The 14,983-nt window shown below is 38.6% G+C and overlaps 2 protein-coding genes across 3 annotated transcripts; both read right to left on the bottom strand.

The window, feature by feature from the left end:
- Positions 1-2: 2 nt before the first annotated feature.
- Positions 3-3,332, bottom strand: mrpl35 (mitochondrial ribosomal protein L35). Its single transcript, XM_089004713.1, has 4 exons — positions 3,246-3,332; positions 2,900-3,071; positions 1,255-1,399; positions 3-231 (listed from the first exon to the last, which is right to left on the bottom strand). Exons 1-4 carry the CDS (start codon positions 3,274-3,276, stop codon positions 43-45), a joined length of 537 nt encoding a protein of 178 aa, XP_088860839.1. The 5' UTR covers positions 3,277-3,332; the 3' UTR covers positions 3-42.
- Positions 3,333-5,124: 1,792 nt separating this feature from the next.
- On the bottom strand, positions 5,125-14,749 carry LOC148893477 (uncharacterized). Of its 2 annotated transcripts, XR_016116070.1 has the most exons (10): positions 14,561-14,749; positions 12,558-12,731; positions 12,336-12,474; positions 11,185-11,273; positions 10,750-10,813; positions 10,439-10,527; positions 9,183-9,295; positions 8,056-8,212; positions 5,885-7,115; positions 5,125-5,805 (listed from the first exon to the last, which is right to left on the bottom strand). XR_016116070.1 is itself a non-coding variant. In XM_089005099.1 (9 exons), the coding sequence occupies exons 1-9, from the start codon at positions 14,607-14,609 to the stop codon at positions 6,958-6,960; spliced, it is 1,032 nt and encodes a 343-aa protein (XP_088861225.1). In that variant the 5' UTR covers positions 14,610-14,749; the 3' UTR covers positions 5,125-6,957. The 2 variants fall into 2 exon arrangements, 1 of the variants encoding a protein (XP_088861225.1); XM_089005099.1 differs by having other exon boundaries at positions 5,125-7,115.
- Positions 14,750-14,983: the final 234 nt, after the last annotated feature.

Raw genomic sequence — 14,983 nt, 5'->3', positions numbered from 1 at the left:
TCTTGTTTTCAGGCTTATATTATCACAAAATCAATACATCGATTACAACTTCAGGTTGACTCTGTCGTGGTACTTCAGGTATGGATCGTTGACAAACCAGTTCCTCCTTTTCCAATACTTTGATGTCATTTTATCTAATAGTTTACACTGTGTTTTATTACAAAACACATGCTCCCTCAGTCGCTTTCGTCTGGCAGGTTTCTTCCTCCATAGTTTCTTCTTGTATCCAGCCTGTTTATAACAGATGAGAAGGGGGGGGATGAGATGAACACATTTTTTTAACTCATTCACTGCCAGATGATGTGCAAAAATGTGTCCACTCCAATGCCAGGGTTTTTGTCATTGTCACTTGAATTCCAGGACCCATATAATATTGAGTTTTAGTACTACATAAATATTCAATGCAGCGTAAGAAACCTTAAACCAGGGGTGTCAAACATACGGCCCGTGGGCCAGAACCAGCCCCCAAGGAGGTTTGATCAGGCCCGCGGGATAATTTAAAAGTGACGAAAAAAAAATAAAAACGACATGGAATCGATATTTTTAATGAGGTGCATTTCAAGGATTGTCCACTAGAGGGTATAGTGGTACTGTTTCAATCAACAGAAGAAAACTGGTGGTCTTTTTTTTCAACCGTGGTTTCAACACCCTCATTAGCCAAAATGTCATTATCCAAACAGAAAAGTAGATGAGTGTAGAATTTTCAATGAAAAATGAACCATGTCATTTTTTTAAAGAGATGCGTGGGAAACATTTGTGCTTGGTGTGTTTTCAACAAGTTTCGGTATTGAAGGAATGATATTTGGTTATTTATACCATGTATGGTATAATTTTAATGGTCCGGCCAATTTGACATCTACCGAGGCCATATGTGGCCCACTATGTGAAATGAGTTTGACACCTCTGCCTTACACTCTCTTCTTTCATCACAAAAGAGTTAATTCCTAAATGTAATCGGTCTGGAGTTATATGAGCTTGAAATGAGGATGTCTGTCCAAAATACAATGCAATACATACATATTGGTTTATATAGCCCTTTAACAACAGCTGACGCTGGAACAAAGCGCTAACATGAAAAAAGGAGAAATGCTGCCCCCTTGGGGAAGGGAAAATATTGCCAGAGAACATTGCCAGCGCTTTATCGCCACGAAGCAATAAAAATTCAAGAATGGCGCTCTACGTCATATTTTCAAATCCCGAATAAATTCGCGAATGCCAGTGAATGATTTAAAATAAAAACAAATAGCATCTTACCCTGCGTCGAATCCAAAGACCGCAATGAAGCCTCATGAACCGCTGCGTCACAGACCTGACAGTTTTTGTCTTTCCCTTGTTTAAACTGCAGTATGTCAGCGTTCTGGTGGGCTGTTGAATCCCACGGGGAATAAGAGCAGATACCCTGAAAAAACGAGATTTGGAAACCATTTTTGACTCGCTGTATAAAGATTTTTCATAACTTTGCTGCTGTGTTACTTCCGAACTGAGTGAAATGGCGAATGGCTGCCGCTGCTCACCCGCACACAAAAAAAAAAAAAAAAAATCCAGTGACTGGAAAGTGTCCTTGAGAGTGTTGAAAGGCGCTTAGAAATTCAATGTATTATTATTCGATAGACCAAAAAAAATGTCATTGTGCTTCTGTACTAAAATGTAAACAAATATAATGACAATGTTTAAACATAGCAAGTGTAATTGACCAAAAAATATTTCAAACAAAGCATTTTGTGAAGTTGCTGTATTTATACTGCATTAAAGATGTTTTCACACCACAACACATGCTTGGTCTTGTATCGAAAATCCATTACCTCCATTACTTGTTGTTACTGTCCTTAGGCCAAAATGATGTCTAATATAAAACGATTTATTTAGTGGCATAGTGTGCCTTAGCACACTCTGCCATCTTGTGGACTCTGGACAATTACAGACATCTTTTGGGTCAGTGCATAATTACCCATGGATTTTTGTTATTTGTGGCTCTGTACCATTTTGCCAGCATAGTTATACAGTGATACCTTGGCTTACGAACTTAATTGGTTTCCAGACAGAGTGTGTAAAGCGAAGTGTATCCCAAAAATTAATTTCCCATAGGAAACCATTAAAATGAGAATAATCCGTTCCCAGGTCCCCATAAAACATAATTTTCTACTTTCTAATTTTCTAAGCCTTAAAACTACACACAAATACTTTATTTTATGTAAAATAATTGTGCTATGGTATTATAATTAAAGAAATAAACTGTACTATATAATAAAGTCATTTTATTTACCTTTGTGATGGTCGTTGATGGCTTGATGGAATGGAGTAGCCGGTTGCACCAGAAAGAGCCAGAAGAGGGCGTCCAAGCTCCATGTAAGGAATTTATCTGCCTGTGGAAACGGGCTGATTCATTCCTCACAGGAGTTCGGTGGCCATTTTCTGCCTCTTTTTGGGTGAGACATTTCCCTCCAATGTTGCCTCAAAATGGCACGGAATAAATTATTTAATCGATTGCAAACATGTATGCTTTCCTCTTCAGAACTATTTGAATCATATTCATAACTGGATGTGTAACAAGAAAGCATATTCCCGAATCTGAGGCCATTGTTTTGATTCTCCAGCAATGCAAGACATATTGGCGTGACGTCACGAACTGGGGGCGGGACTTTCTGAAAATGCCAAATTCGCAGCTCAATTTTTTGTAGATTTTGGACACTTTAAGTCATTTTTATTGGAGTTTTGCATTTGAATAAAAATGTCATTTGGGTATTTTAGATGCTGTAAAACGTTTTTCTGATGTCAGTTAGGAAACAAAAAAGTGACTTCGGTTGTCCTTTAAGGCAGAGCTGCCAAATTATAGAAATTGTCATTTTATTTAAATTCTCCCAGGAAGTGATAACGACAAAACTGTTTGCAGAATGTTTACCTTTGGAGGAGGCCGCATCGGGATAGTTGACTGAATGCAGCAGGCGGCGGAGCAAGTTTGGCCGTGGCCGCACCGACATAAGCGGGGTGAACAGCTTGGATGAAACCGGACAGCCGAGCCACAATCGTGGTCCTTGTGCACAGAGACACAGATAGCGGCGACCTCAGCAACCCTGTTCGAGCACAAGGACAACAGGGTAAACATTGGAAAAACAACTCGCTTCAGCAATAACGTGCAAATTCAATTTCCTTACAAATTCGGTATTGCCTCAATCCCATTTCGAGACATCGTGCTGTCAGCAATATGTCATGTGAAATGTATAAGATTTAAGGAGAAAAACGCATACCCGACAAGGTCCTCGCCAGCAAAGCCGCCATGTTTTCTTCTGGTAAATGACGTCACTACTGGGTCCTGTATGGACAAACATCATTATAGGGAGATAATGCTACCATCTAGCGGTAGCTCTGATTGTCACAATTTTTCGTTTTGAGGCCATCGATCCAAAAAATAAAGAATACAAGGACCTCCACTCGATGAAACAATTATGCAGCCAATAATTAATTTGGTTTTAGCGGAATATAAAATGTTGATGATAAATACTGTATTCAGGCTTTTTACAACGCCACTGACAAGTTTCATCAATTCTGATTTATGCTGCTTATCTGTGGGGAAACTATAAACTACATGTAATGGTCATTTCAGAAGTAACTTCCATGCTTCCCGTGCTTGACAAATGCAGTTTTTTGTCATTTGCCTCGATTAGAGTAAAAAGTGCTCTACAAAAGTTACTGTCAACCAGTGTGATGGTGCTACACTGGCACTGGTGCCATAACCTTGTCGGAAATGTGTGTACAGTTATAGCCCCAGTTCAGCCAATAAAGCATGTTATTTGTTATTGTGAAATATAAGTATTAATTATTTTATCAACTCCCCACACGTATCTGTCAAGCCTCCTTTAACAACAGGAGAAAAAAAAATACTCAAGGCGTGCTTGTTGCTAATTTGCTATGCGTGACAGAGTAGTCCCGGCCAGGCTGAACAGTATTATACAATACAATACAATAATTATAATACATTTCATTCATAAGCGCCGTTCAAACCTCTCAGGGTCACTTTACAGTCACAGAATATGTTTTTTCATGTGGGTGAGGAGCGGCAGCCACACGCGCCAGCGTTTACTCAACCCAGTATAACTCAAAGAGATAGAAAGCTAGCTAGCTAGCGAGCTAATAGATCCATACATACATATTGATTTATATAGCGCTTTAACAACAGCTGAAGCTATAACAAAGCGTCTAAAATGGACAGCTATCATATACAGAACAATTAAATACTTTAACACTAGATGGCAGGAGGTATAATAGATTTCTGTCATCCATTTAGGTAGAACAGAGGGCCTCCTGCAAATGTATCTTCCTTGCGCCCAGTTAAACGGACGGGCACTTGTTTCAAACTGGGTTCGTAAATTGAGATAGGATGACCATAAATTCAATATTTTGTTTTGAGATTTTTTTTAATGCAAAACAAAAGGCTTTGATTCATTATTGGCTGGGGTAAATACAGTACAGTAATGACCTCGCCACGAAATACTCGTGTTGCAAATACATGTAGTGTTTTTGTAACGAATGGGAGTAATGCATATCACGCTGTCGAGGCTTTCACGATCACGCAGGAATCAATTTTATCATCAGTCACATGGCATAAAAAAATTGCCATGAAAAAAAAACAACACTGCAGTAAAACTATGTGCTGCTACTAAAATGACTGAAATTACAAAATCCTCAATCTGGATCAAATATATGTAAATGTAAATTTTGCTAATGTTTACATGCAGTTGCTTTGGCCACCATCCATCAATTCTGTATTCTGCTTATCATCATTAAGGTTGAAACTTGCAGCTAGATTGGAGCATATCTCATTTGACTTTGCAAAAAGCATGTATAAAATGAGAACAATTAATCTTTGATGCACGCTTTTGGAAAGTCGAGCCAAAAACGTTGAATGAAATGGACAAAAAAAACTCACACAAGCACGAGGAGCACATGCAAATTCCATAGGAAGTCCAAGCCCTAAATTCGAACCACCAACGTTTTTGTGGACGTATTCACTTGATCATCATATTGCTGCAATATTTTTAAACAATACAAAAGATAATAAAAAAAAAAAAATATTTTGATAAGGACTGACCTTCAGGAGGATCTTTATCATTGATAATTCTCTCCACTCGAAAAAAACAATAAATGTTTGGTTGAAAGTTATTTATTTTTCCTTAAAACATACAAACATTGAGATGTATTGAAAACGAGACATGTTTCATGAGCTCTCTTTGAGCATTTTGAGCTGGTGGTTACACCAACAAGCATACAGACAAAAACATGAGTGCAAAAAAAAGCAATTATTTCAGTACAAACTTTTTTTTAACGAACAAAGGTTCCGACCAAGTCATGGCATGCATCTACTTTTGCAGCATGACACTCCTTAATCCAATAATCTCACTCACAAAAAGGACAGTGTTCGACAACCGTGAACCTATCAAACTAGAATGCCTCACACGAGTACCAACACGTGTTTCAGTAACTTCAGTACAGTGAGACCTCAACTTATGAACTTAATTGGTTCCCAGACAGTGTGTAAGGTGAAAAGTATGTATCTCAAAAGATTTTTTCCAATAGGAAACCATTAAAATGGGAATAATCCATTCCCGGGTTTCCATAAAATATACTTTTCAACTAAATAAGCCTTAAAACTACACACAGCATAACTTATTCTATGTATAATAAATGTGCTATTGTATTGTAATGAAAGAAATACACTGCATTGTATCATAAAGTCACTTTATTTACATTTGTGATGGTCATTGATGGCTTGATGGAATGGCGTTGGAGGTCGAATGTCAAAGGGAATTGCTGTTTGGAAAGAGAGGCACATTACATGAGGACTGTAATTAAAGAAATAAACTGTGCTGTAAAATAAAGCTTTATTTACCTTTTTGATGGTCGTTGATGGCTTATGGAAGGAGAGTCACCTTCCATAAGGACTGTTGGTAACTTAACCTCTGGTGTGGCTTCTTTTCTTTTTTCTTTGGAGACTCATCATTTTTGCTGATTAAAAACCTCTTAATTGACACCTGTTGCTTTCTGACTTGTAAGGTCTTACGAAGCTGAGGCATCACATTATCGTTCATCATGTTGATGATTGTCATAGCCAGTCTTTTCTGAATGGAAATGTTCGGTAAAAGCCTGCACATCATTCCACTTTGCCAACATTGCCTTTATGAGCTCACTTGATGCTACAGCCATCTCCTCCTCGCCCTCAGATGTTCTTGAACCATCCGTTACTGCCTTTAAAATCCTCAATAAGCGCCGAACTTCCAGGTTGGCGCATGACGATATCGGCGTGAATTAGCCGTGCTTTCTTGCATAAAATAGCTTTACTCACGCTGTCGCCGGATAGCTGCTTTTCGTGAATCCAAATTAACAGAAGTTTTTCACCTTCTTCGATTGCCCGAGGCTGTCGCTTTGAGAGCACGGAAACACCTTTAGCAACACATGCACCTTTAATGGCTTTTTTTCTTGCGAAGGATGGTAGCAATGGTTGATTTAGCATAGCCGTGCTCGGCCACTAAATCACACAAACGCACACCTCGTTCGTGTTTTTCAATTATCTACTTCTTCTCAGCGACTGTGATTTTATTTTGTTTCTTCTTGGGCTGAACACGAGCCTGTGGTGGCTTTTTTTCGGTGCCATAATCGTAAAATTATCAGCAAAAAGCTCCAAGGAGGAGATCGACGTGTGCGGGGGTGTGGAAAGGAGCGCCCGCTGGAGCGCTGTTCGTTTGCCGAAGATCACTCCGCCAGAGCTGAAGGTCGTGTGCTTTGGTGTTCTTCCGCAGAAGATTATGTATACACACCTCCGCCGAAGTGTGCAATATGAAAATAGTTCTTATTATAAGGCTTAATTTTCATAAATTTGACGGTCGTAAGACGAAAAGTTCGGAATATAAGGTGTTTGTAAGTTGAGGTCTCACTGTATGTCCATTTCTGGTTTCTTCTTTTGGTTCACCAGCCAGCGTAAACAGGCTCTGCATCACAGGGTATTCCATCATAGCGACCTTGAGGCCTTTCTTTTCGTAACAGCGGCGCACGGGACACACTCAGCTCCCCGTCGGGGTCTCTCATTTTGCGGAAGACCATTAAAATGATGAAGAGTAAAGCCACTAGAAGCGAAAAAAAAGATGCACTGAAAATCCATTCATGAATGTACTGTACAGTAAAATATTTGGGGAATATCACATGAAAGGATACTTTAAAGGACAACCGACACCATTTTTTTGTTTCTTAACTGACATCAGAAAAATATTTTATAGCAACTAAAATACCCAAAACACGCAGGCTGATATTTTTAGTCAAATGCAAAACACCAATAAAAAATTAAAGTGTCACAAAAGTACTTCAAAATGACCTTGGGATGGTGAGTTTCAGAAGGTCCCGCCTCCTTCTTCGTGACGTCACGCTAGATGTCTTGCCTTGCTCGAGAATCAAAACAATGGCTTCAGATTCGGAGAACATGATTTCTTGTTACTCATCCAGTTCTGAATATGATTCAAATAGTTCTGAAGAGGAAATCATAAATGTTTGCAATCAATTAAAAAAGTCCTTCCGGATCATTTTGAGATGTCTGGACTCCAATGTAGCGTCCTGGAAAAGGCACAAGATGGCGCCTAAGCTCCGTTGGAAATGGGCTGATTTGTCTGCTGGGAATTTGTGTCAACTAGTATCAAATAGTAGTCTTAGTGCAACACACAACGATTTACCATTGTGTTATTTATGTGGTTTCCTTCTAATTTCGCCTTCAACACAGTCAGACTTTGGTCTGAAAAGTACCCAAAATGCATTGTGTGTCGCTTTGTTGGTCAGGGGCGTTCCAGACGTGACGTCACGTCAGGCATCGTCATCAACTCGAAAATAAGACTTCCTGAATATTCAGCGTGAGTCTTAAAATGTAAAATATAGCTACATGCGGTGGAACCATTGTAAAATACACTCAGTAGAAGTCATTTGAAGTGATTTTACAAATTATGGACACAACTTGTCCGAAGGTGTCGGTTGTCCTTTAATCGAAAAAGTCTTCTTGTGATTCTCAGGGTGACTCCTTACCCCCTCCTCCGATAACTAATAAAGCAATAGTGACTGGAGCCAGTTCACATGTGTCTCCCGCTTTGCGAAAGAAAGTCTCCATGCAGTAACCTGGAGCTGAGCTACCCTCTGGACAGAAGGCATCGCTGGGACAATGAATGGGGTTCACGTCTGGACTCTGGACACATATTATTAAGACCATGAGTTTAGTTTCTAAAACCAAATTCCTGGGACATCTGTTGTATTATTTCCTGTTAACTCATTCACTGCCATTTACCAATTTAGTCAGGAATTGAAAACGTGACGTAGAGTGCCATTCCAGAATTTTTTTTCCTTGCTTGGGTGCAGATAAAGTGCTGGTCAGACCTATGGCAATGTTTTTTCCCTTCCACAAGGAGCAGCATTTCCATTTCTTTTTCATGTTAGCGCTTTGTTCCAGCTTTAGCTGTTGTTAAAGCGCTATATAAACCAATATGTATGTATTGCATTGTATTTTGGACAGCTGCCCTAATTTCAAGCTCATATAACTCCAGACCTATATAATTTAGGAAATAACTATTTTTTTCCTAATGAAAGGAGAGAGTCTAAGGTTTCTTATGGTGCATTGGATGCCTATGTAGTCCTTAAACTCAATATTCTGTGGGTTCTGGAATTCGAGTGACAATGACAAAAACCCTGGCACTGGAGTGGACACATTTTTGCACATGGCAGTGAATGAGTTAATATATTTATGTATTACATTTGGAAATCATTTTTCATTCATTTAAGATGAGCCTTATAGTCCGTTGCGCCTTATATATGGAAAATGTTTGAAAATACACCACTCATTGGGGGGCAGCTGCCCTCATTTCAAGCTCATATAACTCCAGACCCACATAATTTAAGAATTAACATTTTTTTCTGATGAAATAGAGTCCCAAGGTTTCTTACGCCGCATTCAATGTTTATGTGTCCTAAAACTCAATAGTCTGTTAGTCCTGGAATTTGAGTGACAATGACAAAAACCCTGGCACTGGAATGGGCATATTTTTGCGCATGTCTGGCAGTGAATGAGTTAAAAGTAAGCAAGTAGTTATCGTATTTTGGTCTGTTTGTGTGTAGTTAATAATTTTTTTGGTAATTGAAAAGGGAAAATGACAAGTACTGACTGGACAGTAGTGGTTTTCTGGGCAGATATTGCAGCTCTCTTGGCCCCAGTTGATCTGGAAGGACCCACTAGTGCAGATCTGACACATTGTCTGATGAGGAGCCTTATGCATGCCTGTCCAAAATCAGAAAATATTGTCAACTATTGAACCTCTTTTTGTCGAAACTGGAGGGAAAAAATGAATGGTGTTCAGACACAATTTTATTTCGTTAAGTGGTTGCACAAAATAATCATCTGGAGCTAGATACATTTTTTAAGTAGTATACATGGATTAAAATAAGTATTTGACTGTAGATACAATTAAACCTTTGTTTGAACGTCTCGGTTCTCAACCAAAAATGTCAGTGTTTTATGCCCCGGTATACGACCAAAATTCAGTTGTCAACCAAACTGAGCGCACCAGAATGCACCACTCAACTACCGCCCCGCTTCCTGATACGTCACTTCCCGATAGGTCACTTCCTTATTAGTCACCTGTCATGCCTTCCTCATTGTGACTGACGTGTATTGTTGAATAAAGTTTTTTTTAACAAAGAAGCAGACGTGTTTTCCTAAGCTCTCCACAAATTGGATGTTATTCTCGTGTAGCGTTCCATAGTGAGCAGGCCTGTTTGTATTGCAATCAATGTTGCTGTGCCGATTTGTAGCCTTGAGCGAGTTGCTTGTTCTGTAACAAAGGGACATATGTCATACAGATTGTGTCAAAATCCGACGTAAAAGCTTGGCCAAAACAAACATGCGGATCAAACCTCTAAAGATGGAGGATACTGATTTGCTGTGGCGATCCCGTCAAGGGAAAAGCCGAAAGGAAAAGAAGAATCATGATAAATAAAGTGGACGTGTCTGGTTGAGATCTCCGCAAATTGGACGAGAAATGTTTTTATGTTCCAATGTTAATGTTGAACTTGGTGAAAATAAAACATATTATTTTGTTTTATAGTATTTTACAAATGACCTGCTCTTTTATTACGTGTGAATACGGTTTATGCTTTAAAACAGTTGAACATGCCTTTAAAAGTTGTTTCGTAAGCTTGGAACGAATTAAAAAAAATACATTGATTATAATGGGAAGTGCTGATTCGGTTTTCGAACAAGTCGCTTTTCAAAAAGTTTTCTGTAACGGATTATGGTCAAAAACCGAGGTATCACTGTAATTACATTCGATGCAACCACTTTTTGAAATAAATGTGAGTAAATTCAACCCAAAACTTTTTTTCGGTGTATTATGAGTTGGATTTGTCATCGACTCAACCAAACCTGGTCGACACGGAGTGCAATCTTTTGCTGCAGACTGCAACGCCTCTGAACCTCCGGGACACGTCTGGCATTGGGAGCAACCAGAGGAGCTTTCAGAAAAAAAGATAGTTTGACTGGAGTTTTACTGAATTCTACAGTTGACTGAGCTTGTGAGCAGAACTCAAACTAGTTTTGCACCATTCCCAAAGAAGATACCCCACACTATAGAAGCATGTGATGCTCAAAATGATTCTGATGCTAGTAGCGAATCTTCACAAAGACAAAACTGTAAAATATTTGCATTTATAAGGCAGGTTTTTCAAGAAACTTACTTGCAAAAAGTCCCTTGTGAGCATGGCGCACATGACGTGGAGCTTTGCAGGGATGAGAAGAAACCTGCAAGCATCACAATCACGCTTAATTTCTTCATATTATAGTTCCTATAATGCAATTATATATGATCTAAGGAATAAATCATTTGACAATATACTTGCCTATCCGCGTAAACTATTTAATGGTGATCCAAATGAAGAAAGTTTGACATAAGTGAGTGCTGAGTCTCATTCTTGTTAAATGATTCACACCACACTAATGTCTGTGCATAATAGCCATGTCATACTTCTGTAATTATTTTAACAATGTAGATTTTGTTCCAAATCATCAGCTTTCATTTCTTTCATAACTTTGCTGCTGTGAAATGTAAATTTCTCCACTGTGAGACTAATAAAGGCAAATCCAATCCAATCCAATCCAATCCAAAAACCCACCTGGAGAGCAACTTGCACAGCTGTCTGCACCAGTGTTGTTGTTGAAGGAACCAGGTGGGCACTGCTGACACAATGGACTCCCAGTAAAACTGTCATGGAATAAATCAAAATATTTGTTTTAATTTTGATTTCTCTATTATAGTATTTGGGTAACAATTCATTTTAGTGAACCGTGTTTTTAAATGAAAAAAAGCAGATAATGATGATAATAATAATAATAATAATAATAATAATAATAATAATAATAATAATAATAATAATAATAATAATAATTACATTACATTTTTAGCGCCTTTCAAAGCTCTCAAGGACACTACAGTCAGACAAGCATAGGTACTATAATAAATAAAATACAATCACAAATAGAATACAATAAATAAAATACAATTATAAATAGAAACAAGAGAGAGAGCTACACAGAAAATGCAATTTCTATAATTATAGTGAATAATAATATAATATATAATATATATAATATATAATAATAGTGAATATAGTGAATTGAATTATGTTCTATCTTGTCTTTAACTCATTCACTGCCAGACGATGTGCAAATATGTGTGCACTCCAGTGCCAGGGTTTTTGTCATTTTCACTGAAATTCTAGGACGCACAGAATATTGAGTTTTAGGACTACAAAAATGCAATGCAGCGTCAGAAACCGTGGACTCTCCTCTTTTATCAGAAAAAAATAGTTAATTCCTGAATTATATGGGTCTGGAGTTATCTGAGCTTGAAATGAGGGCAGCTGTCCAAAATACAATGCAATACATACATATTGGTTTATACAGCGCTTTAACAACAGCTGAAGCTGGAACAAAGTGCTAAAAAAGGGAAATGCTGCCCCCTTGTGAAAAAAAAAAACATTGCTAGAGGTCTGGCCAGCGCTTTATCGGCACCCAAGCAAGAAAAAAAAACAAAACCTGAACTAATTCCAGAATTGCACTCTACGTCATATTTTCAATTCTCGAGTACATTCGGGAATGGCAGTGAATGAGTTAAAATGAGTCTAAGATCAGAAGTTCTACAACTCTGAGGAAGTGAAGAAAAATGGTGCAATCAAGTTTTGTATTATTGATTTGGATTGAAAAAAAATTGTCAATTGAAAAGGAGGCAAAACCACAACATCATGCTAGTCGCCGATGGTCTTACTTTGTATAGAAACCTCGTCTACAGGGCAGGCACTGCTGTTGTCCAGCCAGTGGCTGGTAAAAACCAATGTTGCATGGCAGACACGCTCCAGGAAATAGACATAACCCAGGTTCAGAGCAGCACGCACAGAGAAGGGTGCCTAGGCATAGAAAGTCAAATCAGATCATCAATCAGATCTTTCCGAACCCCCCCCCCCCAATAAAAAAAGACTGTTACACTCACCGTTGTCGTATTGAGATCCAGGTGCACAGGGCTGACAGTTGGAAATGTTGAACGCAGAGCAGCTAGGGGTGGTGCTACTGACAGGACCAGAAGTTGGCGTCAAAACAGTTGCGTTCTCAACTGGAATGGCAGTGAAGACAGCAGGAGTAGGTGTGGTCTGACTCATCGCCATGCCTGCAACACAAATATACTCGGGAGTGTGACTCTAGAGTGTGTAAGAGGGCCTGAACAATTTAGTACATGGGTGTCAAACTCATTTTTTGTTGTTATGTCGTTACGGTTTCATCTCAGAGGCTGGTATGAATTTGGAGGTTTACATACGACAATATGACATTTTGGTTCGGACTTTAGCAAGCATCATGAAAATTTCACAAATTTGATTTGCTTTCGCGGGCCGAATAAAATGAGGTGGTGGACCAGATTCGGCCCTTGAGCCTTAATTTTTCCACCTGTGATTTGGTTAGATTGGGTTAACCCAGTCTACTCACTTGTTTTCATTGCCAGCCAGTTTGTTATCATGGTAGTCCTTTGGGCTAGCTCAACATAATGAAAAATATATTTCATAATAGTGCATTTTCTAATAATAGAAATTGGTTTAGTTTAGTTTATGTTTAGGTCTGCTTTGGGTGCAGTACATCAATTGTCAAAATACAAATCCAGTGGGTGTCAAATGGAGGTCCAGAATGTAAACCTTACCAGTTTGTGTTTAGAAACAGCTGCTTTTACTCAATCGGTAGCTAAACAAGTAAACACATTCATAAAGACAAATAAATATAGCTTGAATGGCTAACAACTAGTTCAGAGTGTCCCCTGAGACAACTGGGATAGTATTAAAATACTCCCACGACCCTTGGGAGAAGCAGATTAGAAAATGAATGGATGGATGAATAAATTATGGCTCAACTTAACTCATTCACGAATTTATTCGAGAATTGAAAATATGACGTCGAGCGCCATTCCCGAATTTGCTCGGGTTTTGTTTTTTCATGCTTGGGTGCCGATCCAGCAGTGTTTATGGCCTCTGGGAATGTTTTTTTCACACGCATTTCCCTTGTTTCCACGCTTTGTTCCAGCGTCAGATGTTAAATCTCTATTTAAACAAATATGTATGTATTGTATTTTGTACAGCCGCCCCCATTTCAAGCTTAGATAACTCCAAAACCAGATAATTTAGGAATTAACTTTTTTGTCCATGTTATCTCTTTGTTCCAGCTTCAGCTGTTGTTAAAGCGCTATATAAAAAAAATATGTATATATTGTATTTTGTACAGCCGCCCCATTTCAAGCTTAGATAACTCCAAAACCATATACCTTAGGAATTAACTATTTTTTTCTGATGAAAGAGGAGAGTCTAAGTTTTGTTTTAACTATGTATTAAATGTTTATGTAGTCCTAAAACTCAATATTATGTGGGTGCTGGAATTCGAGTGCCAATGACAAACGTTAAAACTGAGTTAAAAATGCAAATGTGCCAGATGTTTCCTTGTGCACATCTGCATCTGTCTACAAAAACAGGATCTTATAATGAGGTATGACTAAAATGCAGTTTTGTCACATTCTTGTCCAAAATATGTTGTTTTCAAATTATTTTGTTCATCTGTGTATCCATTAGGTATAATCCAAGGAGATCGGCGAGACAAGAAGGCACATTGTGTGAGTAATCACATTAGCCATGTGCTTGAGTGGGAGCCATCTTCCCCAAGAAAAGCTGTTACTGAGAGAGGAGGGGGGATCATGTGATTTGGGAACAATTCTCAAAATATCAATCTAGATTCATTATAAACAAAAAGAAATTCACTTTTTATTGTTTGACTGCATACATGTATTGTAAGGATATGAGAAATTGCAAAAGTGAGGGAGAAAAAAAAACTTTTCTAGCTGATATTGATTTACAGAGCAAGAACTTGAGCAGAATCAACCAAGGAAAACATAGTCATGACCTGAAAATAGAAACATTAACAAGTATATTGCGCATGTTTACAATACTTGCATATGCGACTCACCAATGAAGCAAAAGGTGGAGATCAGGGGCAAAGGTGGCCAGCGGTCCATCCTACCCCTTTTGATGGTCCACAACTCTTCTCCTTTTCAAAGTTCATCTGCAGCATGTGCTCCCTGACAAATCACTGACAACTGTTTTTTTCCCCCCGTCGTAGTGACGCTCGATTGAGGTGGGAGTCGTCGTCTCATTGGCATCATATGACAAAATACACATCATGTGATTTTGCTTTAGAAGGGGGAAAAAAGGAGGGGGGCGGGCGGCAAACCCGCTTGAATGTTGTTGTTTTTTTTCCACGAGGCTTCCAGAAGGAGTGCTAATGCGCAAGATAGATATTTCAGAAGTGCCTTCTCAACACCTCATTCTTTCTTGAATGATCATCAAAAAAAAAACAACAACACAGGCGTGATTAATTTCCTGTGGGGGA

This window comes from Hippocampus bargibanti, linkage group LG09, assembly GCF_051943395.1.
Source record: "Hippocampus bargibanti isolate YZ-2025 linkage group LG09, ASM5194339v1, whole genome shotgun sequence".
NCBI lineage: Eukaryota > Metazoa > Chordata > Actinopteri > Syngnathiformes > Syngnathidae > Hippocampus > Hippocampus bargibanti.
Note: the sequence above shows the minus strand (reverse complement) of the source record. Positions and strands in the feature narration are given on the sequence as shown.